General features: G+C 39.0%; 1 protein-coding gene across 10 annotated transcripts in view; it reads left to right on the top strand.

Annotated features, from left to right (window-relative positions):
* The window catches only part of MPDZ (multiple PDZ domain crumbs cell polarity complex component), a 268,048-nt gene that overhangs the window by 201,617 nt on the left and 41,989 nt on the right, over positions 1-24,442 (top strand). For 8 of the 10 annotated variants that reach the window (XM_070431681.1, XM_070431682.1, XM_070431687.1 and 5 more), the window contains 5 exons: positions 2,095-2,293; positions 10,782-10,886; positions 14,971-15,063; positions 21,275-21,452; positions 24,164-24,274. In XM_070431681.1, the coding sequence (XP_070287782.1) occupies positions 2,095-2,293; positions 10,782-10,886; positions 14,971-15,063; positions 21,275-21,452; positions 24,164-24,274 (686 nt within the window). The remainder of the gene's footprint in view (positions 1-2,094; positions 2,294-10,781; positions 10,887-14,970; positions 15,064-21,274; positions 21,453-24,163; positions 24,275-24,442) is intronic. The other 2 variants (XM_070431684.1, XM_070431688.1) reach the window with 1 other exon arrangement.

Raw genomic sequence — 24,442 nt, 5'->3', positions numbered from 1 at the left:
TGGTTTATGACAGCGTAATAGCTGCTGGAGCTGGGAGTTAAAGATGCTATTAAAAATGAAGTTAGAGGTCATGTGGACCATAACTCATGATGTCTGCCCCAAATGTATGGCTTGCTGTGTTGTAGAGTGCGTGGTGCTAGTGAGAACAAGATGAAGTGTTGGAGTCCCAGGATGGGCCACCGAGTGAAATTTTGTTTTATAATCATACATTTGGATGTCACTGTAGTACACTGGTGGAGCTTAGTGCGAAGGGTGGCAGCATCAGAGCAAACTAGAGAACCTGTTGAAACATTTCAGGCCATCCTCTTTGCTCATAAGAGACCCACCTGGGATGAAACAGCATCTAAACATATTTGTTCGCTTATGATCAACAGAGATGTTTCCTTCATGACAGTGCATTTAAAAATCATTAGTGTGAGTCTTAAAAGAATATTTTGAATTCATTTTATAATGGTTCATTTCTGTCAGAAAATGATATCTAGTAGCCTGGATTCCCCATATCCAGGCATGAAATCTAAGGCTATAAGCAAATTGTAGTCAGGGTTGTTCTTTCAAAATATTTTAAAAATATATCTAATTTGGTATAATTAGAATTAATCTTTAGTCAGAAAGTATTACTTTGTGTTTTTTCCCCAAAAATAAATAAATATTTAAAGAGGGAATTGTCACTTTCCTCAGAATAAAGTTTTTATAAGTACTCTCCTTACCTGGTTTAGTTATGTTATCTTGTTTTGAACTTCTAGCACTTGATTGAAGTGAATTAACATTATTTTACGTAACGTGTTAACATAACTTAAAAGGTTTTATATTTTTGAAGGCGTAGAGTGAGGGTAGGATGAGAAGGGATTATAAATTCGGGTGAGGCTTGTTGTGAATGTCATTTTTGAGGAAGTGATATTGAAGTGAGGAGTTAGCTGTGCAGGAGCTGCTGAGAGGCTGTCGGTTCCTCTGACATGGGGAGAGACCAGGTGAATTTCTGTGAATTGCTGGAACACAGGGAGCCAAGGAGGACATTGAACAAGGAAGGGTGCATGTTCAGAGGGCCAGGACACCAGGCCCAAAGACTGTGCAAGTAGGTGTGTTGTATGATAGCATAACAGTAGGTTATTAAATGGTTGTTACCAAGGGAGTGATGTGATTTGTCATCTCTGTCTGCTGAGAAAAATGCACTGGAAGCCAAACAGGAGGCTGTTTTGAAAAGTGAGGCAAGATAAAGTGCTAGCCTAGTCTAGGGTTAGTAAGGAAATGGAGAAAGATGCAAGGATTCAGGATAAGTTCTGGAGATAGAAATAACAGGACTGGATGATGGATTAAGAATAAAGGGTGAGAAAGAGGTAGGAATCAAGATTGATTTCAATATGTCTGCTTGAAGCAATGGAGAGCAGTGTTGTGGTGTCAACCCCAAAAAGGGGAAGACATGGAGAAACAAGGGGAGGTAGAAGCCTGGGAATTCAGTTTTATGCATACGAAGGTGCACTTCCTGTTATGCATCCAGGGTGCATGTCACGAGGGCAATTAAATATCTAGATCTAGAGCTTACAGAAATTCTGATTTGGAGATAAAATGGGAGCAGATTAGTATTAAGTTCACATCAGCTTAGTTCAACAGGCACTGTGATAGGCACTGAGGATAGGACTTAATACAAGCTTCTTGATGTTAGGAATTCTGTTACGCTTTTTTATCTCAAGCCACAAACATAGTATTTGGCACATAGTAAGCGTATAAGAAGTCTATACTGAATGAACAAATGATTTGCGAATAAAGTAGTAGCACAGAGTTTCTTGGTGTATTGAACTAATTTTCCATTCATGGTCCTGTTTTTTATTCTCTTATACATATAAGATGGACTCCTGTTGTGAAATTGATTTGATATTGTGAAAACATGCTCCCTGGGAGAGCTTTCTATGTAAGGGGTAACACACCTGTCGCCTAAAATACATTCACTCTAGTGTAGGCCTGTGTGTCTTTCATTTTAATTGTTTTTTATTGGCTTGAAAAATTAGTGCTGATTCGTAGGGATTATGTGACTTTCAAATAAAAGTGAATTTGAAAATTGCAAATTTAATCCATATCTGTGTTCCTCCATTACCATAGGGATGACAGTAAGCGCTAACAAAGATGGCTTGGGGGTGATTGTCCGAAGCATTATTCATGGAGGTGCCATTAGTCGAGATGGCCGGATTGCCGTTGGGGATTGCATCTTGTCTATTAATGAAGAATCTACTATCAGTTTAACCAACGCCCAGGCACGAGCCATGTTGAGGAGACATTCCCTCATTGGGCCTGACATTAAGTAAGTATCATTGGGACCCCAGTTTGGCTTGGGAAATTCAGAAATTTCAGTTCATTAATCAGAGGTGCCCCCCCCCCCATACATTTCTACTTGATATACAAAAACTACATAATTATTTAATATAAATCACTTACAGGTTTGACTATTCCTGAATAGTTTTGATTTTCGATCGTTTTTAAGATGACAGTGTTGAAATATTTTAGGACTGAGCATGCATGCCTTGCACTCTCGGCTCCTGGATGGGTGGCTGTTTGCAGGAGGACGCTGCCCCTTCCTGTGGTGGCAGCTGTGGGCATGAGGACACGGTGCTATGTGTGAGGGCTGCAGGCCATAATAGACAGCAAAAGTTTAAAGGCGGCCCCGAGGGGCTGCGGTTCAGACCCAGGTGGAGATTCCAGAGAGGATGTGCAACGGTCTTAATGAAAGACAGACATGAGTAGCAGCAGGAAGCTGTGGGAGGGTGGTGCCCTCGGCAGCCACCTGTCGTGCTGCTCGTCTTCCGTGGTTCCATGGGGCAGCTGCAGCAAGGAGGCGTGCGCCTGTTCCAGCACATTCCCATGTTTGAGAGCAACTTCATCCAGGTCAGCAAGAGAGAAAGAGTGATCGACGTGCACACAGTGTGTGAATGGTCACTGTGGGCACCGCATGCACCAGCCCCGGCTCCCAGTACTGATGTCATGCTGCTCGCACCCCCTGGTGTCAGCTGTGCAGTTGGTGTCAGATATGGCCACTACTGGGGAAGGGAACTTAAGTCAGCCAAGAGCTCGGAGCTGACCAGGCTGCCTCCTTTAAAGTCTGTAAAGATGTCCATCTACCATCATGAGGGAGAACACTCCTCTTGAAGCTTGTACTGGCTGCTCTTTTTACCTACAATTATGCCCCCTTCAGATGCAAAGGAAGAATCAGTTTGCACACTGGGAAGACTTGGTGTTCTTCCTGAGACCCCCAGTGGAGGCTTACAGTGTACTCATGCCCTGCCAGCTTGTGATATGATGCACATACCTGTGTTGGAGGCAGAGGACAGGAAGAGTCCAGTGACCACAACCTGGTCAGTGTCAGGAGCCTTCCCGTGGTCACTGAGGTGTCTGGGGCCACCTCTCTCGCTTATGCTAGTGGGGAAGGAGTCCAACAATATGCTTCATGCAAACACTCTGTGCTTAGGGACTCACTGTCTTTCCTAACCCTGCACCGGCAGGGCCTGACCAGGGTGCAGTGCCAGGGGCAGCAGCAGTAACACCTGTGCAATGTGACTGTGGTTGTAGGAGGGAGATGACCAGCCGACCTGTTACAGAGACCTTAGAAGGTCCAAGAGCTGGACCCTGCATTTCAGCCTGGCTGAGTAAAGACAGTGGAAGTGAACAGAATGGAGGCCAGAGAGTCTTCCAGCTCCATGCTGAAGCCCTTAGTAAGAGAAAGGAAATGGAGAACACTCCCACCCAAAAGGCCCTCCCCTTCTGGTTGGATGTGAGAGGACAAGTCAATCCTAAGATCCCATGGAACCCCTCAGGGAGATCAAAAGGAGAAGGACCAGAACAGCCCAGGAGTACAGCAGCCTCAGCATCACCCAGAAGGGCTCTGATTTATCGCAAAAAAAATGAAGTGGAGCTGACCTACAACTAGTATTGGGGGCATACTCCAGAGATCCTTTCCCTAGTCCCTCCCCATTCTGCAGCTCCCCCTAGAATAGGAGGGAGCACTCTAGCCATTCCTGTAAGTCATGCACATCAGCTGGAATGGGTCTCCAGTGTATGATCCACCCACCCCTTTTAAGAAGGGGAAACTTAACTTTTCTCAAGTGAGTCACTTCTTTAATTTCTTGAAATAAATAAATACCTGCTATTAAAAAAAAGAAATATTTTAAAACAATGTTGCTTTCTCTTTTAATTTTACTTTTTATATGATTTTTTTGCAAAAACCTTAGATATGAGATAATGACATCTCTCACAGAACAGGAAGGTCCACTCTTAAAATCTTATAAAGATGTTTTGATTGGCCCTTCATATAAGGAATTGTGCACTACCTATGTGACCTGTATGGGTCCTAGAACTAAGCCGGTTGTTTGAGGACCAGTAATGGACAAGACCATAGAGAACAGTGCCAGTTGGATGAGTAATTTACCTGTGCTGAACCTCATGATCCAAGGGAATTCACCAATATGTTGATATAGTCTGAATGTAGGTCATATAGGATATTTTGTGAGGAAGTGCTTAAAATGTCCCATAATTCCATAATGCGCCCAATGCACATTACATATGTGGTTTGATTTTTAAGGCATTAAACATTTCCTGAACCAACCTAAAATTAGTTCATGACTTTATTGTTGTACCTCCTCCATGTAACAGCTTGACTTTTCCCTATAGCATTAACTATTGGATATTTGTATTTTTGTATAAGGGATAAACTAGTAAAATAAGAGCTCAGGGAAAGATTGCTGACCTTAAATTAATGTAATAGTTACTATTAGGGGAGACTTTTTTGTATGAATGCTATTTTATTGACTGCATTCTGTATTACTCTTTTGCAAAGTACATATTTCTAGAGCTTAGGTAAGAAAAACAATATTTTCAATCTGGTTTTCATTATGCCTTCAATAAAAAGTAGAAAAATATATATTGTTTGGAGTAGATTCTTCTCTCATAAAAATGTATTATTTTCAGGCAGAATTTCACTAATGGGCTTTCAAATTTTTGTATGTCTTTTGACGTTTATTTTATGGAATGAAATCCTATGACTATTCCATAATTATCTTATTAATAACATGAATGCAAGTAAACATCATTAAAAAATCAGTGTCTCGACATATGCAAGAAAATGAAACTAGACCACCAACTTACACCATACACAAGAATAAACTCAAAATGGATAAAGGACTTAAATGTACGACAGGAAACCATAAAAATTCTAGAAGAATACAAAGGCAACAAAATCTCAGACATATGCCAAAACAATTTCTTCACTGATACAGCTCCTAGGGCAGTTGAAACTAAAGAGAAACTGAACAAATGGGACTACATCAAAATAAAAAGCTTCTGCACAGCAAAAGAAACCATCAACAAAACAACAAGAAAACCCACCTCGTGGGAAAACATATTTGCCAACGTCATATCTGATAAGGGCTTAATCTCCAAAATTTATAGGGAACTCATACAACTTAACAAAAAGAAGATAAACAATCCAATCAAAAAATGGGCAAAGGATCTAAATAGACACCTTTCAAAAGAGGACATTCAGAAAGCCAAGAGACATATGAAAACATGCTCAAAGTCACTAATCATCCGAGAGATGCAAATCAAAACAACAATGAGGTACCATCTCACACCTGTCAGAATGGCCATCATCAACAAATCAACAAACGACAAGTGCTGGAGAGGATGTGGAGAAAAAGGAACACTTGTGCACTGCTGGTGGGAATGCAGACTGGTGCAGCCACTATGGAAGGCAGTATGGAGGTTCCTCAAAAAATTGGAAATGGAACTCCCATTTGACCCTGTGATCCCACTACTAGGAATATATCCCAAGAAACCAGAAACACCTATCAGAAAGGATATATGCACCCAGATGTTCATAGCAGCACAATTCACCATAGCTAAGATCTGGAAACAGCCTAAGTGCCCATCAGTAGATGAATGGATTAGAAAACTGTGGTACATCTACACGATGGAATACTATGCTGCTGTTAAAAAGAAGGAACTCCTACCATTTGCAACATCATGGATGGAACTGGAGAGCATTATGCTAAGTGAAACAAGCCAGTCAATGAAGGAAAAATACCACATGATCTCACTCATTCATGGATAATAAAGACCATTACAAACTTTTGAACAATAATAGATACAGAGGCAGAGCTGCCTCAAACTGATTGTCAAACTGCAGTGGGAAGGCCAGAGAGAGTTGGGGGGCAGGAGGGAGGGGAGTAAGAGATCAACCGAAGGACTTGTATGCATGCATATAAGCATAACTAATGGACATAAGACACTGGGGGGTAAGGGAGGGTAGTGGTTTGTCAAGGGCGGGGGGGGGGGGAAAAGGATACTTATGTAATACCCTTTGTAATACTTTAAGAGGAAAATAAAAAAAAAAAAAAAAAAAAATCAGTGTCTCTCTACTCAGAAAAAAAGAGAAACAGTAAGTACCTTTCTCATCCCTTGTGGTCCAATGTCCATTTCTTTTGCTTAAAAGATAAATGGTATGCATCCACATGGAGACCCTTCATGGCAGAGGTTTAGCTTATACAGTTTATATGCAGCATAAAATGCAGATGGCCTGGTGACTGGTCACTTGATTTGTTGTGCGATAATGCCCGCATTGAGCTTGGAGCACTGATGCAGGTCTCAGTGCCATAATTGGTGCTTGGTTCTAGCCTTTTCCTCCATTCTAATTTACTGAAGATCTTCAAAGGTAGCCCAAAAATGAGACCATTGTGACATTGATTTGGCATAAGTCGTGCATTTACCCTGTTCCAGAAAATGTATTTAGTACGTTTTCAACACCAAAAGTCATCTTTCTCCTTTTCTCATATTTACTGCTATTGTCTGTGTGTGTGTGTGTGTGTGTGTGTGTGTGTGTTTTCCCACCCTTTGATTCAACATCAGAATTTACTCTTTCATGTGGACAGCAGCATCATGATGACCTTGAGGGATGTCTAGAGAGTTCGCTTTATAAATACTTGCTTTTAGATCCCAGGAGGCAAAAATGTACTGTGGTATCTTATAATAAAAAAAAGAAAAGAATAAAATCCCACAGCCTTCCCTCCTCTGGAAATCACTCAATAAATCAATCAGTTAATCGATCTCTTTCTCACATACACACACACACACATACACACACACACACAAACACACTCCCAAACATAACAACATGACACTTTGATTTCTTCTCAAGTGTCCTACTGTAGCTGTGATTCAGATGGTTATGGTCTGACCATTGGGTGAATGGTGGAAAGAAATTAGAATCATATAATCCTTTTTCAGAAAAAAAAATGTGCTAAATGATAAAACAAATCTCCATTTAGTCTGGCCAGGGCTGAGCAGCATGTTCCATGCATTTTGCATGAAGTGTTTTTGGCCCTGTGCCTTCCAGATCTCTTGCTTTCATGAAGCTAAAGGTTTAGAATTACCTTGAAAGCTATGAGTAATCCTCCCAAAAGGGAAGTCTAGGCCTCCCTTACTCTGAGTGGAACCATGCATTGCCCCTGGCTAATTAAGCTTTGTAGTCATTGCCCAGATTTAGGCTCCATTCCTGTTTCTTCCCTTTTATTTCTTATTACAAATTTAGCTTAATCTGGGGTGGTGGTAGAGAAGTGTATTGGAAGGACTCAGGAAAAAAAAACTTAATGGTTCAGTTATATGACTGTGTGGTTTTAGGAAAAGCATTGCTTGTTGAGACAATGCACAGATTTCTTCTTTGCCTTTTATGATAGAGAGCTAGGAACATGGTGAGTGTGCATTCGTGCACGCCTGGGTAGCTAGTTTGAGTTTCAAGAGTTCAAGAACAGCCAGTTTAAGTTCCAGGTTCCATTATTTTCTATGGAAAACCAGATGTGAAGCCTCACCAGAATGCATTCTGTTTCACTTCTCACTCCACCTTGCCAGGAGCTCTTATATTTCTGTAATAATAGCCAGGGTTTTGCGCTTAGTAGCAGCTGCTGGTAACATCTGCCAGATAATTACCGAGCGGAATCAGAATTCACCTGCCTTAACCCAAAGTGTGGGATGAATTCCTGATCAAGGAATAAAAGATTGATTGCAGTTACATTTTCCCATGCTTGTTAATAATCATTGCTATAGACACCAGTAGAGAGCAGATGCTTTTCTGGGGGAGGTGTAGATGGGGAGGGAGGTGGAAAGGGGAAAATCAACCAGGAGCACCCACTTTTAACTACATATGTATGCATCGCATATTCAGCCCGAGACATTGACATTTGTTAACACCATTGTAAAAAGATGCCGCGGCGTATGCTTCACATTCTAGATTTTCTACAGCACCTGCTGACGATTGAGCCCCCTTTATGTGTGAGTATTGGTGATTCAAAAAGCTCATTATGGCTGTGTGTTACAACTTGTCTGTGAAAACCATTCCATGCTTTTGTACCATCAGATGCAGGGACAGAGCCAGGCATAGATTCAGGGTATACATTTTGGATTCTTTTTTTTCTTCATTTTACATAAGGACATAAATTACAACAGAGCTATGGGTTTGTTACAGTTTCACATTGCACTGATGCTTGTGAACCTATTTAAAAATCATATTTTCCAGCTACTAAGATTTTAAGCTCCTTTGTCGGGGGTGATCCTGCTGCATGTTCGGGCACAGGCTCTGGGTGAGGAGCCATATCGCATTTCGGCATCACTAACGTTACTTTTTTTTCTTCCACTCCACGTCTAACCAAAGGTTAGTTTACATGTAAGAATTTTTAACATAGCTCTCAAATCCGCAGTGTCCGTGTTATTTACACCGTTCCTAATTTAGTTTCGGTGATTTGCTCTGGATGTGCCGTTGCATTATGGGATGCTTGTTCTGGTGGCCGGTCTGTGTATATTGGGCTAAATATTTATGAAAACTGCCTTCTTTAACCTTTATCACTGTTAACCTAAAATATGAGAAAAATGTAAAGTTCCCCATCCCTCACCCTTTGAAAACCATCTTTGAACAAGTATAGAGGAAAATTCATTTCAATATTGTTTAGTATAGGAATATCTTTTCCTTTGCAAACCAGTTAAAAATTAAATACTTTGCACTGATTATCATTATTTCACCCTTGTGTTCTAACTTCCCCCACCCCTCCCCTCTTTCTGGCTGTTTTTCTAAATGTTTTAGTTATATGTGTTTGATTATATTGAATCTTCAGAAATAATACCTGTTTTCTTGAATAGACTTTGCAGGTTTGGGGTTTTATGTGTATCTTTATTTTTTATGTAAAATACAATCAGTCTTCTTTTCCAGTACCAGCTGTTTTGTATTTCTAACTTATTATTTTTGAAGGGCTAAATGTGAATTTACTATTGAGTATATTTTAATCCACAGAAAAGGTGTTGTTATAGATTAAGTTGGGTCAGAATTAGAGCACCTCTCTTTCACCTAGGCTAGTCCTAAACCCAGTGACCTGTGCTCTCTGCTTGAGTTTTTAATCCTCCAGGTAAAACTGTCATGAAGAGATTCCAAGGGCCCCTGAATTGTGATCGGCCGTGCCAAGGCTCGCTGAGGCCCTGTTAGCGCCCTGCCTTACATTCGTGTTATGCCTCTAGTTTACAGGAGCCTCATGAAAAAGGGTGTCCTTTTTGCGATGGAGAATACTGGATTGAGTGGTAGTGATTTACGCTCCCATCACGCTCCTGATGAGCAGCAGCACTGTGTCTCCCAACTCCAGATCTCAGTGACCTCACAGAGTGAGGCCACTCTTTATAGAATAACCACTACGTCTGAAATTACATGCCTCCCTACTCAGTAATTATGACATTGATGTAATTCATCTTTTATTGTAACATGAAAGATAGTGCTTTCATCCTGCGCTCTGGTGCTGAGATTTTATATGTACTGTCTTTATGGGTGGGTTATGGAGAGCTGGTTTACTCGTCTTTATGATTCTTATATATTCTTTTAGTTGTGCAAACATGCTGAGCTGGCTTCAAATGCAGTATTTCTCTTGCCTTTTCATTAATTTGAGGATCTTGGAACAGCCCACTTAAGGGTATCAACTACAAAGCCTTCTATGACAGTAGTCAACTTGAATTTTCAAACGTCATTTTCTGAACATTATAGTGTGGTCAGCATCTAACTCAGTACCTTCCACATTATGGGCTTTCACCCAGTACTCGTTGAACTAGGAAGTGATTGTCCAAGTGTACGCACTAGGCTTTCCTCTGAAACCAAAATGAGCTTATAAGGAGTTGCTACAAATTAGTAAGAGTGTCTTTCCATAAAGTTAGTCTTAACTTCAGACTGAGAGTTCGTAACTTAATAGAGCTAACATTTACCTATTGATAATGCTTGTTAATACCCATAATTAATTCTGTACCAGTATTGTGTAAGACTATAAAGTTATTTACATAAAATAATATAAAAACTCAGTGTTTTAATAGTGTATGCTTAATTTGTTTTTGCTGAGGATACCAAGAATCTTTGGATGAAATCAGTGTTATTACTGACAGTCATTTTCCTAAGAATTTATAGATCTTTCTAATTCCAAAAAGTTGTTTTAGCCTTCTCATTTAGGAATATTAAAAATGTTGTTTTTTCCTTACCCATATGATTCTTGGAAAGCACCTAGTTTATCAGCAGAATTTGAGATTTAATTTCTGTTATTCTTACCTATAGGATACGTTGTCTTTTTGATGTTTGGATTCTCTGCTGAGTAAGCTGATTAAATGAGTTGTATGATAAAACAGGAATAAAGGAGCAGTATTATTTATTTCTATATTTTGGGAGCTTTTCCTAACAGTCATCCAAAACTTTGCTTCCCTTTGCTTTCATGGGTTATGTTCTGTTGCAGAATTACTTACGTGCCTGCAGAACATTTGGAAGAGTTTAGAAGAAGCTTGGGACAGCAATCTGGAGGGATAATGGCACTGGATATTTTTTCTCCATACACTGGCAGGTAAATGAAACAGTAAATCTGCTACAAAAATGAATGATATAGGTGGTTATGGAATTTTGAATCTAGAGTCAGGGAAGACTAGCAATGAAAGAGGATTCCTTTCCTTCTTCAACATTAAGAAAATGTTTACCTTTCCCCCCTGTGCTTAAGTAATTATGACATACTGTGGAAAAGTAGGAAAATATATGAAAATTCAAATCAAGAAATTAAAATAATCTTTAATTATACCACTTAAATACAGCACTTTTAACATATTGAGTTTAGAGATTTCACCTTAGTTAGGAGTATTGTTTCATCAATTTCTTGGAAGCTACAATTTGTGTAGTATTTTATCATGCTTTTTCCTATTTTGTATGTATTTTTAAACATCTTCAGAAATTTTATTTATTCCTCTTTTTAACATTCATACAGATTGAGAAACATTTGTAATGGTTATTTTTTATCCTTGGAGAATGTTAAGCTGAACATCTTGGTATATATGCATGTTAGGAAGCAGAGTATGCCTTTTATTTATTTTTTACTCCTCACCAGAGGATATATTTGTATTAATTTTAGAAAGCAAGGAAGGGAAAGGGAGAGAGAAACATTGATGTGAGAAAGAAATATCAGTTGGTTGCCTTCCATATGTGCCCTGAGCAGGGATTGAACACACAACCTGGGTATGTGCCCTCCCTGGGAATCGAACCAATGACCTAACCGCTAAGCCACACTTGCCAGAGCAAATGTATGCCTTTTCAATGCTCTTGATACACAATGTATTAAGAACCTCTAAATAATACAGGAAAATGGTGTTTTTCCCCCTCGTAGGAAAGGTAGGAACTAGGTTTTGATGCTGCTACTGAGTTCAGCACAGAGAGAGAAAGAATGTTAATGCTTTTCCAGGAAGAATGTGCCATGTTACACTCTCAGCCGCGGGCGGGCCGGTTTTTTCAGTTGCATTGGCAGCTAAGCACCAGGTTGCTCTTTAAGCATGCTGCAGGGCAGAAATGGCTTTGTGTGCACGCTGAGGTCTTCTCCAAAGAGTTCTATGGTTTCTCTGGGAAGTCAGAACATCCTAGAGCACTTTGGTGTCCAGTGACTCTGCAGGCATCACGATACGACATCATTATTTCCTCTGCAAATTGCGCATGACCATGGTAATGCAGAAAGTGCTGTAGGGAAGATAAGTGTTTAAAAAGGGGAAGGAATGCCGTGACCTCGGGAATTTAATGGAAAAAGTGGTATTCACTCCACCCTGTCTGTACAGAGCTCAGCCACACTCCACTCTGGAATGTCCATCTCAGGGTTAACGCTATCTTCCTGACGCTTTTTGCCAAAATGCTAAAAGCAGTCACTCCCATGTTCCTCTGAAGTATCATTTCAAATGGCTTAATTAAAGACTATGCCATGGCAGCATCATATTCCTTTAAAGGCTGAGGCCATAAATGCACTCAAAATGCGTTAGAGAGCGCCACATTCAGCACTGTGCTTCCCCCAGCACAGAAGGGAGAGCGGCCTGCCTTGGGCAGCACTGTCATGGCTGCCTCACTGCAGAGGGAGTGTATTTGCTATTAATATAAAGGTGCTCAAAACAAAGCGATCTGCATTTTACAGAGTAGGAATCAGCTCCAGAGGGAGGCGGAGTGATTTGGCCAAGTTTCACAGCTAATACGTGGCAGAGCCAAGATTAGGATGTGAGTAGGTAGGCTCCATGTATTGAACCATTGGATCCAAAGAAAGAATTGCCAACCTGAGATAAAACTGGGCAGCATAGCATGGAGGTTGGGAGCTCCGGTTTTGTAGTAAAACGGTCTCAATTAAAAGCTCAGTACTTCTACTTTACTGTGTGACCTTGTGCCAATTTCTGGCAGCTAAATACACATGTAAAGGGACTCATAATAGCTGACAGAGATGCCGTTAGTATTCAACACCACTCGGGGCTGAGCGAGTACTGTAGGAAGAGAATGGGTCATTCTGCTCTTTGGAACACAGGGCACTAGAATCCCCTACCAGTGATGGCGAACCTTTTGACCTCGGCACATCAGCATTTTGAAAAACCCTAACTTAACTCTGGTGCCGTGTCATATATAGAAATTTTTTGATATTTGCAACCATAGTAAAACAAAGACTTACATTTTTTGATATTTATTTTATATGTTTAAATGCCATTTAACAAAGAAAAATCAACCAAAAAAAATGAGTTCGCGTGTCACCTCTGACACGTGTGTCATAGGTTCGCCAACACTGCCCTAGACTGTGCTCTGGGCCGAGTGAAGAAGAGTCGGCACAGTTACAGGAGCATGTCTGGGTCAGCGAAAGGATTCAAGACTATAGAATCGTTTGACGAGAATGAGGCTTTTTACTGGGATTCAGGATACTAGTCTCCTCATGGCTGAGGAGGCATGAGTATGTGAGGCACTGTGTCAGAGCGCTTCTGAGTAGCTCCCACAGCCTAGAGTTCAGGGTGAGAAACCTCTCCACCCCCATGGCAGTCACTGAATATTTTAGGGCCTCTTTCTAAATTCTTATTCTTGTCTGTCTTCCACGGCTGCTTTTTCTGTCATATTCTCTCCAGTTATGTTTCCAGAGGGTTAGTCTAGTTTTCATCTCTGTACCTTGTTTCATCTGGATAAAAGCTTCACTCAGACTGTCTCATTTTCAGTGACCATCTTAGCATCATTTTACTCCCTACACACTCCCCACCATTCCTAGCAGGCCTACCCACTGTCAGGCTTAGACTCGCAGAACCCCAGCCTCATGCACAGCCTTGTTCCTCAATGTGCACAGGAGGAGAATTCAAACACACACTAATGGGCAGGACCTGTGGGCCGGTAGGCTTCCTTTTAACAGTTGAAAACTGAAAACTAACATTCAGGTCAAAGAGAAGAATAAGAACTTTAAGTAAAGCCTGAACATTTACTTGCCAGACATATTGTGAAACACATTCAAACACGGGGGGCGGGGAGGGTTGGGGGGGGACAGGGATTGTTGGATTAGTGAATTCGGCTCTCACTTTCTAAAGATTCATCTGACTGAGTTCAGTAATCCTGTCGATGGAGACGGATAAAATTTGAACGTATACTTTCTTTAGATTTTTCCGTTTCTGTAAAAGTCAATGGAAAATCACTTTTGAATCAGAATGTTATAGCCTCTGCTTTCAAATAAACATGTGAGCATGTTTCTCTAAAAATCCAATTTTTACTAACAGCATAGGACACACCATTTATCCTATGTTGCTCTTACATGGTGCTTGTCTGGACATATTTTGTTACATGCCTGGCATTTGGCAAAATCTTTACTCCTACAGAACATGAGAAGTGACCCTGAACTCGGGTGCATTGTAGGCTGCTTCCTGTTTGAAGTGTTCTGGGTCTGGCCCTTCTGATGGGCTGCAAGCTGGACCATAAGCACTTCCATCTTTCTTTAACCATCGAAGGGAACTCAGTCCATTCCTAGGAAGCAGAGACGCTGAACTCCTGCGTGCTCACTGATAAGTTCTTTTAGGGCAGGAGTTGTCAACAAGGGCTGTGCAAGGTCATAGCCCACAGGGAGCTTCAATCTTCCTGCACGTGGTGTGTAGTTAAGAAATACTTGTTGAATAGTAGTTGTTGTTGTTTTAATTCAGGATTTATCCCCTTCTCATTTATTCCTTTATTCACTCATGTATCATCAGGAAAGAGACTAGAGAAGACTCTTAGTATTCAGCTGTATCTTCAGACTAACTTATAGATTGCTTCTTTTCTTTTTTTTACAAAAGCAATAAAGTTACTTTTTATTGAATTTATGAGGGGGACATTGGTTATTAAAAGTATACAGGTTCCAGGTATATAAGCCTACAGCGCATCATTTTTGGATTGTATTGTGTGTTTACCACCCCAGGGCAAGTCTCCTTCCATCACTATATATAGATAGATTGTAATGTAAAGTGTGTGTTTTTGCTTAATGGGGTTTTATTTTCCCCTTAGTGTAAAATGTTGTATACTTATTGGCCAAGTATGGTGAAAATAGAAAACAGTTCTGCCTTTTTTTTAGCCAAGTCAATAAAGAACAGTCTTGCATGGGGTTACTAGGATTTTGGGGTACTCACTGTATAATTTTTTGACAGAGACATTCCAGAATTACCAGAGCGAGAAGAAGGAGAGGGAGAAGAAAGTGAACTTCAAAATGCAGCGTACAGCAATTGGAATCAGCCCAGGCGGTAAGGACTGTTTCTGTCTTCAGCCCACTCAGTGTTTAAAAATAGGGAGGTATGCTTTCAAGTGCTGTATGATAACATGATACTGTGATGTTGGGCAAGTTGTTTAATAATCTTATGTATGTTACAGTGGAGAAGATAATGTATCACACAGGTTATAACTAATGTGTGCAAGCGTTTGGCATGTAGTAGGATTAAATAAAATTAACTAAAAATTATACATAGGTGGTTTGAATGGATATTTTCTATAGGGTTTAATCTTAAATATACCATCAAATGTTAATTGAAGTTTATCTAACATTTGTATAAACTATAAATTCAAAACGCGTGTGCATTTATGATGGTGTGTCAGTAAGAACCTTGTTATCCCCAGGCTGCTGTCATTCAATTTCATGTATAATAGAAAAGATGACTTTCCTAACTATGATCAGATAAATCACCGTGCATCACTACGCCACATTTCTGTGTTCATGCTGCATAAATTCAAATTCATTTCATAGAAATTTATTGAGTTCTGATTATAGACTCAGACAAGAAGCAGATGATTTTGTGACTAACGGGAAGAATGAGACATAAATCCTGCCTTCATAAAAGCTGTAATTTACTTAGGTAGGCAGCATATAGACACACAAAGTAATTAAAGAAAAATGTAAGGTATTTTGCATTAAGTGTAAAATATGGGTAATCATTGGACACTCCCTCTAAGCAGATGTAAAGGTGACCATCACATTGTGCCTTTCACTTAGTAAATACTTAATCTGTATTCTACAGTAGTAAATACTTAATATTTATTCTACAATAATAATACTTATTCTACAAGAGAGAATAATTTCTGCTCTTCGGAGATATAGTACAGTTTCATCATTTTCTTTACTCACAAATGAATATAAAGCAGCAGCCATCACATTTAAATATTTTCTAGGTTGAGTCACGTTTGAAGTATAAAAAAAACTTAGGTTGCTTTCACAAAAAACTGTAAGCATTTCCAGCCATTCTAAATGATTTCTTGATCTGAATTCTTGAAAAGCTGTTTAGTCCATTTAGAAAAGTCATAGTCTCTCTTACATTACCCATAGAACAGAATATAAGTGCTAGATCTGTGGCAAAAATATGTATTATAAGATATTAAGTTTCTTATATGAGGATGAAAGCAAAAGAAAGTAGATGAAATTATTTTGTAGTTGGTGACCATAATGACAAACTTGAATTTGGTTGGAGGACAATAATCACAGGGAAATAAAAAGTTCGGTTGGACAGTTTTAATAAATTGTGTGAGGAAATGTAGTTTTTAGAAGGTACTGTGCAAAATGTTTGGAGTAATCAGAGCTATATTTGAATTCTAAGTTTGTCGCTTTCTAAGACAAGATTCTAAGTCTTCGCTAGGTCTCAGTTACTTCATTTGTAAAGTGGGATTAATAATAGAACCTTTTACATTTTGGGGACAATTCAGTGTGATCATTCATTTAAAATTCGTAATATAGTGCCTGGTATAGAATGAGTCTCAGTGGTTGGCCTTGTCAACAATCACCATCATCATCACTGACAACTAAGCAAACAGAGTGTTGAACACAGGAATCATTACAAAATATTCTTATGAGAAAAAATTAATGTAACTTCTGTTCAGGTATGTTTTTCAATTTTTGCCCTAAATTTTTTCTATCAGCCTAAGAGAAGTCTCTAAAAGTGGTAGCTACCTTATAGAGAATGTCTGGAGCTTCTAGAAATCTTAAAGACAATACTGCACTCTTCTATATTCTTTACAGAAGCATTAGGTACTTTGGGGGGAAAGTTCATAGAGTATTATGTTCATAGAATATTATGAGGAAACTTACCAAAATAACCAGGACTCTTAGTAAATGAGGAGTGAGTGTTATGAATATGTTTTATAACATTGGAAACCTGCTGGGATATTTATTCATGCAGTCAACAAATTTCCCTTTGTGTGGAAATAGAGAATACTTTTTAGCAAAGTGTAAATTTTAAAATTGCAAATAATCTGTGTTCCTGTTTTATTTTGCATGTGATTGTCATTGTCTGTATCAGTTTCCAGCTTGTTTACTTTTCTCTCTCAATCCAGTGTTTTGGAGATCTATCGTGCTGATTCTTGAAGACCTAATTCATTCAGTTTAGTTGTTGCAGTGCATTTCAATATATGACTGTACCGCGGTTTATTCCCAGATTGATATTTGAGTAGTTAGTAGTTATTTGCTACTAATAATTATGTGCAGTAAATATATCAATTTCCTTATAGTTATGTATGAGAATTTATCTAGGTATATACCCCAAAGTGTAATTGCTGGTTCATAGATTTAAATGTATAATTTACTTCCCTAGAAATTGTCAACTTGTTTTACAAGATGGCTCTATCACATTTTCCTTCGTTTTCCAACTTAAGAGAGTTCCCTTTTCCTCACATCCTTAGTTACTTCATCTTATGATCATTTAAAAAAAAGTTTTTGTCAATCTGATTGGTAGAAAATGGTGCCTTGTGTTAATAAACATGTAGGTAAAAGAGGATCGAGGTGCTGGCGCTCACATTTACCCATGTGTCATATGGATTGGATTTTATATATTGCTTAATTACATTACGTCAGGGATCATAATCATAGTAAGAGAAATAGTAGACTTATTGGTTGTTTCATGTGTGTCAAGCTTCATTTCATACTTTATATGTTTTCATCAATTTAGTAATCACAGCAGCAGTCTCATGCAGAGCCTCTTTGGCTCCATTTCACAGATGAGGAAAGCAAGAGAGAGGCTAAGTGGGTTGCAGAGGGCCCACAGTTGTTAGTAGCAAAAAAGCAGGACTTGGACCCAGAGACCCTCTGTTCAGAGCATGGGCAGCCTGGCCTCAGAGCTGTTTTACTTCTGCTTTTCTGAACTTCATTCTATTTAAATCTCTGTCTCGGTCTAAGAAAGACTGTCATCTTCCCATAAAACTAACTCCGAATATGTTCTATGAAGTATTTCTTTTGGGGTCTTCTTTTTCTACCCATGGAATGCTTACCCGGTCCATTCGGTGATGAGTCGATTCCTCAGCACTGTGGTCATGTCGGCAGTCCCTCTCTCGTTATCTTCTCCAGTGCTTTCAGTTGCCACAACCTTTCTTCCAGGCAGTGGGGCATTCGAAAACCCTTAGATCTCCATGCCAAAGCTGCACAAGCATATGGTACTTTTAAAAAATATATATATTTCTTTATTGATTTCAGAGAGGAAGGGAGAAGGAGAGAGAGAGAGAAACATCAGCGATGAGAGAGAATCATTGATCGGCTGCCTTCTGCACTGGAGATTGAGCCCGAAACCCAGGCATGTGCCCTTGGCCAGAATCGAACTTGGGACCCTTCAGTCTGCAGGCTGATGCTCTATCCACTGAGCCAAGCCAGCTCGGGCAAGCATATGGTACTTTTATCCAAAGGTTGTTTAACCTCTCTGTGCCCCTTCGCCTCTTTGTAAGATGGGGCTAATGAGAGTGTCCACCCCACACGGATGATGTGGGAATTGAATGAAAGTGTATGGAACTCAGATAATAATGCTGAGCACATGGTAAGCCCTCAATAAGTGTTTGCTGCTGCTGTTACTTTTATCATCAGGAAATTATAAAAATCACTTTTTAATTTACACCCACCACGGAGAACACTAGGAGATATTTTCTTTCGTTCTTCCTTTTCTTTTCTCTGTTTCATTTTTTAAGAGAAGAGTTAAGGAAGCCCACGCATGTATTCTGGATTCTTAGATATTAAATACAGTGACTAAATTTACTGACTTCCCTACTTTGCCATTTTACTTAAGGAACCGCTTTAAAGAGACAAGGAAGTGTGTTGGTTTTTGTCTTAAACAGAATTTCTAGACTGAAAGGAAGTGATGAAGAGCATGTTAAATACTTTAAACTATTAAAAAAGATTTCATGAGATCAAAGATCATGGTGAGAGCTTTGAAACTAAACAGGTCGAGTCTCTAGGTTTATAGAATTCTAGTAAAGAAAAAAGAAAAAAGGGAACAAAGCAGTGTCTCATCATCTGACTGTCTGACCATCTGACCAGTAGCCGGTCTCTCACTCCACCTGGGGGCTCTGTTGTCCCCTGCCTTTTTTACTGGGACCTCCCCCATTCACTGGAGTCCTGGCCCCAACCTCTCCTCCCCTCTGGGAGCACCTCAAATGTCAAGGTAGAGGGCACTTTTGGGCCGTGCTTTCTTCTCCTGCTTAATGTCCAGTATTGTCCTCCTTTTGCCAGAGGCCAGCTGCAGTCTGCCTGTCTCAGAGTTCTCTGCCTGGTGACTATTTCTTTCCACTTCCCTGAGCTGCTCCCTCATCTTGGCCAAACACCTCTCTGCAAATCAGCTTATTCTTATATCCCGACCTTGTCACTAGATGTGTACTTTCAGCTCATTCACAGCTCTTAGAGATATTTGCAATGATTGTATATGAGGCTATGTGTTTATTATGTGAGTAGATGAAGTGCATTCAAGACAAAAGATGTAGCAAGGGCCAAGGCCTCAGTCAGGAGAGCATGTCTGCTGAACTGAAGACCCTGCAAGACGCTGTGGTTGCTGGAATGGAGAGGGGAAAGGGAGAGTGGCGGGAGTTGCTTTTATGGAAATGGTAGTGGGATCAATCAGATCATGTGGGATCTTGTCCGCCACTGTTAGTTATCAGATCTGCCCTGCCAAGAAAGACTTACACATACGTCGTCAGCTTCCAACATAGTGCGTGCAGGAATGTTCTTTCTCTTGATTCCGTTGCTGAACTTAGAACTGTCTGTTCAGGGGTAGCTGAATTTCTTGATTACTAAATGTCTACAATAATAGACTCCTGAAACATGGTACCTTGGTTTGTGCTCCAGCCTGGAGTGTGTACGTTTGATATTTACTTTAAAAAATCAGCTTCAGAAATGCATTAGTATTTATCAGATCCCATAAAACACATAATTGAGAAAATATTTAAAACTATCTTGTCTTAGTACTGGCAAAACTTTAATAAATTGAGCAAGCAATATTTGCAAACTTAATATATAAAGACATTTTATTCCATTGAATTTAAAAATAGTTATTATTTTTAACCATTTGAATCATTTTTAACTCTGCAGAGTAGTGACATCAAGTATGTTCCTACTGCTGTGTAACCATTAACACCATCCCTCTATGGAACTATTTTCATTGTAAAATTCAAACTCTGTACTCATTTAATAATTCCCCACTTCCTCCTCCCCCACCTTCTAGCAACCACCCTTATTCTTAGGTCCCTATGGATGTGGCTACACTAGATACATCATATAAGTGAAATCATGTAGTATTTGTGCTTTATTTCACTTAGCTGGCTTATTTCACTTAGCATGATATTCTCAAGGTTATTCTGTGTTGTAGGATGTGTCAGAATTTCCTTCCTTTTAAAGACTGAATTATTTACCATTATTTGTATATACCATTTTTTTATGTATTCCTCTGTACATGGACACTTGGGTTGCTTCTACCTTTTCATTATTGTGAATAATATTCCCATGAAAGTGGTTGTAGAAATATTTCTTTAAGACCATGCTTTGAATTAATTTGGGTATATACCCAGAAATGGAATTGCTGCATTATATGGTAACTTTATTTTTAATTTTTTGAGGAATGTCCATACCATTTTCCTAGTGGCTACAAGCTTTTACATTGCTGCCAACAGTGTACACGGGTACAAATTTCTTCCGTTTCTCTAAATTTTCCTTGCCAGCACAAATTTTCTTTGTTTTTCTTTAAAGTAGCCATACTAATGGGTATGAGGTGGTATCTCAATGTAGTTTTGATTTGCATTTTCCTAATGATTAGTGGTGTTAAGCATCTTTTCATGTGCTTATGGGCCATTTGTATATCTTCTTTAGAGAAAGTCTATTCAAGTCCTTTGCCCATTTTTTAATCAGGTTATTTTTGTTCTTGAGTTTTTGGGTTTCTCTATATATTCTGGATATTAATCCCTTATCACATATGAAATTTGCAAATATTTTCTCCTGTTCTCTGGGTTGCCATTTTACTCTAAGTATCATTAGATAAACAAAAGTTTTTAATTTTGTGGAAGTCCAGTTTAGCTATTCTTTTTGTTGTCTTTGCTTTTGGTGTCATTTCTAAAAATTAAAAAAAAAAAATTGCCAAATCCAGTGTTATGAACTTGCCCCCTCTGTTTTCTTATTTTTATTTCATTTATTTTTTTATGTATTAACATTTTGTTTATTTTTTACAGGGTTGAACTTTGGAGAGAACCAAGCAAGTCCTTGGGCATCAGCATTGTTGGTGGACGAGGGATGGGGAGTCGACTAAGCAACGGTGAAGTGATGAGGGGCATTTTCATCAAACATGTTCTTGAAGATAGTCCAGCTGGCAAAAATGGAACCTTGAAACCTGGAGATAGAATAGTTGAGGTACCTTCCACTGAGCTTTCTGAGCTAAAATCGTCGCCCTCTTCCATGCTCTCTACCAAGGGAATCATCACCATTACACCATTACTTGACCAAACATTAGAGAAAAATGTGTCTGCAGTTGAAGCATTTCTTATTTGTTTCTTTCCACCCATAATTGCTCTCTTCAAAATATGGTGACAGATTATATATCTTGATGTATAGACTGATGTTTGAAGGTACAACCAACCAGTTTTAAAACATTGGCTCTGAGATAAAATAAGTAAGTTCTGGTTAAAAGAGCAAAGCAAATTTCCTGGGGAAATAATTCTTTAATAGTATATATATATACACACACAAAAAAAATATGTTCATCATAATTAAGTTTCCAATGAGATTTTATTTCTAAAAGTACTTTATAGTTATTTCATTCTAAACTTTATTGGGTGAAAATTTTTTTCCAAGTGAGTCTTTTTTTGTGCTAAGACCCTGATTACCTTGCATATAAATGCCCCCACCCTCATCGAAGCACAGGTTTTCCTCCTCCTCGGTGCTTTCCATTCATCACTCAGAGCTGTGTGCACGCCCACGCATGTGTGTACACATTTAAGTGTATTTTGTTATATACGAGAGAGAAGCATTTGGTCAAATTGTACCTAATACTTAAATTCAAATCAAAGTTTAATATTTTAAATAGACTCTTCCCTCAGGAGTCACTCACTCATTTGCTTAACAAATATTCCTGGAACAGCTGTTGCATTCCAGGTGCTGTAGCAGGCTCTGGGCATCCCACAGTACACAGGGCACTGTGCCTGCCTGCCTGCCAGGTGGGACAGGCCTGACAATTAAGTCACTGCAGAGCAGTGTGATACATTTTTTGATCAGGAGAAGCATGGTTTAAGTGAAGAGGACAGAGGAGGAGATAACTGCCCCAGATTTGCTGAGTTGTTAGGATTTACTGAGTAAACTAAGAGAGACAATTTCCAAATGGAAACCAATTGCTTCACTATTATAATGACAATTATATTTACTTTATGCAAATGATTGACCCTCATTTTCTAAGTCCATATAGCTTACACATTAAAATGCCTTAATTGTTTAGAAGAAGGTTACACATTAACCATTATTTTAAAATTAGCATTTGGGGGACTTTTTGTTTATTCCTTGATTAATTGATTATTACTGGGAGAAAGCAAGAGCTATGATGTTTTTTCCTCCTCTGACCACTTACAAGGAAGAATGGTGGGTTTTCTCTCTCTTCCTGTATATACTTACCTCTCATTAGATGATTAGATGGCACCCTTAGCCTTCTTCTAAAGAGCTCTTTTTTAGTTGGAGTACTACCTAAAATTTCCATTTTTAGATTATCACAAGGCAGTTTATATTAAGAATACTTCATTATTAAATATCTTTCACCTAAGTAAAAAAAGTAAGAAATATTTATAATTATTTCTGGAAAGGATTGATCATAGTTTGCACCAAAATATCGTTTAAATGTATTAAGAATGTTAAAGTATCCCTTTAGAATGGAAAAGAATTTTTGTGTGAGTGGTAAAATACTGAATGTTGTTTAGCAGTGGTTTGTTGAGGGCTGTTATGTTTTGGGGCTTTTCTCATAAATAAGATACCTTAGGCTTCTGAAATTCTAGGGATTCTGTAACATGTTTCTGCTAAGAGTTTCTGAAAATATATGTAGATTAGATGAGTAGAGACCTGCAAATGATTTCTAAGTAGAGTTCTTTGAACATGAGCAAAAATATTAAATGTCCTGTTAAACTTTCCCACTAATGGGATGTATAGTACTCACTAATATAACTTTTATTCTATAAAACGTTAGAACTCATTTTCAAGACCCACTGAAAGAGATGTTAAGTATCATCTAAGTATCAATCTGAGGGAGGTTTTCAATTAAATATATGTGTTTTTTAAATATGATAATGCAGAGAAATAATAATTTTCTTTTCCAGAATTGTGTCCACTCTGATTTTGCTATTTTGTTGTACATACCATATTGTGGTAATTGGAAATGATAAAACTATATAATATCCTATAGTTTTCTAACAGGATTAGCATTTGGCCTTTCAAACTCTTTTCCTCCCTCACAAACCATGGTCAATAAAAGGTTACAAAATAACTTTCATTTCCAACCTATTTGTATAAGAATTACTAACAAGTAAGCACAATTTCTTGGCTTCTAGCTCCTGTCATGTCTACTGCACAGATTCCTTTGCAAAACTAACCTCACCATAACCTGTAACTTCTGAACGCCAGAATTTTGTCTTTAACTTCAAGCATCCCTGTACAGAGAAAAATACACCATGTATCAGCCACCCCTTCCCAAACCACTCTCTAATGAATTTGGAAAATATTTGTACGGTGACTTTCATGATGATGTTAGTGCTACTAGGCAGTTAGTTCCCTTATATTATTTCTTTAATTATGCTGATTTATTAAAGGAGCAGCCAAGCAGTGTAAGGAAAGCTGAAGCAGAGCCTTGATTCTAATTGATGATTATTTCAGTTGATTATTGAAGACAGAAATCTGTGTCCAAAACAAGGGCCCACAAGTCTGCTGAAAGATGAAAAGTTCGGAAGCCTCACAGACAGCCACAGTTACTTTTTGTTCTGACACTGATTCTCCAGGAGCCTCCCCCAGGATCCTCAGAACTCCAGACCACAAATTGTTCTATTGTTCTCTAGCTTCTTGAAATGTTAAGCTGAGGCCTTCCATTGCAGGTGGATGGGCTGGACCTCAGAGATGCAAGCCATGAGCAAGCTGTGGAAGCCATTCGGAAAGCAGGCAACCCTGTAGTCTTTATGGTACAGAGCATTATAAACAGACCAAGGGTAAGCAAACGCAGAGGGCAAGGGAGGCATATACACACAGTGTTCAACTCGGAATCTAATGTGTTAAGGGCCAAGTTGTCTCCGGAAGCAAAGATACTGAGTCATGAAATCTCAGGAAACTTGTGAAAAGATTGTTTTGCTTGTCTTTTTCATTGAGTTGTTGTGGAA

Source organism: Myotis yumanensis, unplaced genomic scaffold, assembly GCF_028538775.1.
Source record: "Myotis yumanensis isolate MYYU_CA2020_CCGP unplaced genomic scaffold, mMyoYum1.0.hap1 SCAF_12, whole genome shotgun sequence".
NCBI classification, from domain to species: domain Eukaryota; kingdom Metazoa; phylum Chordata; class Mammalia; order Chiroptera; family Vespertilionidae; genus Myotis; species Myotis yumanensis.
This window is presented reverse-complemented; position numbering and strand designations above follow the sequence as displayed.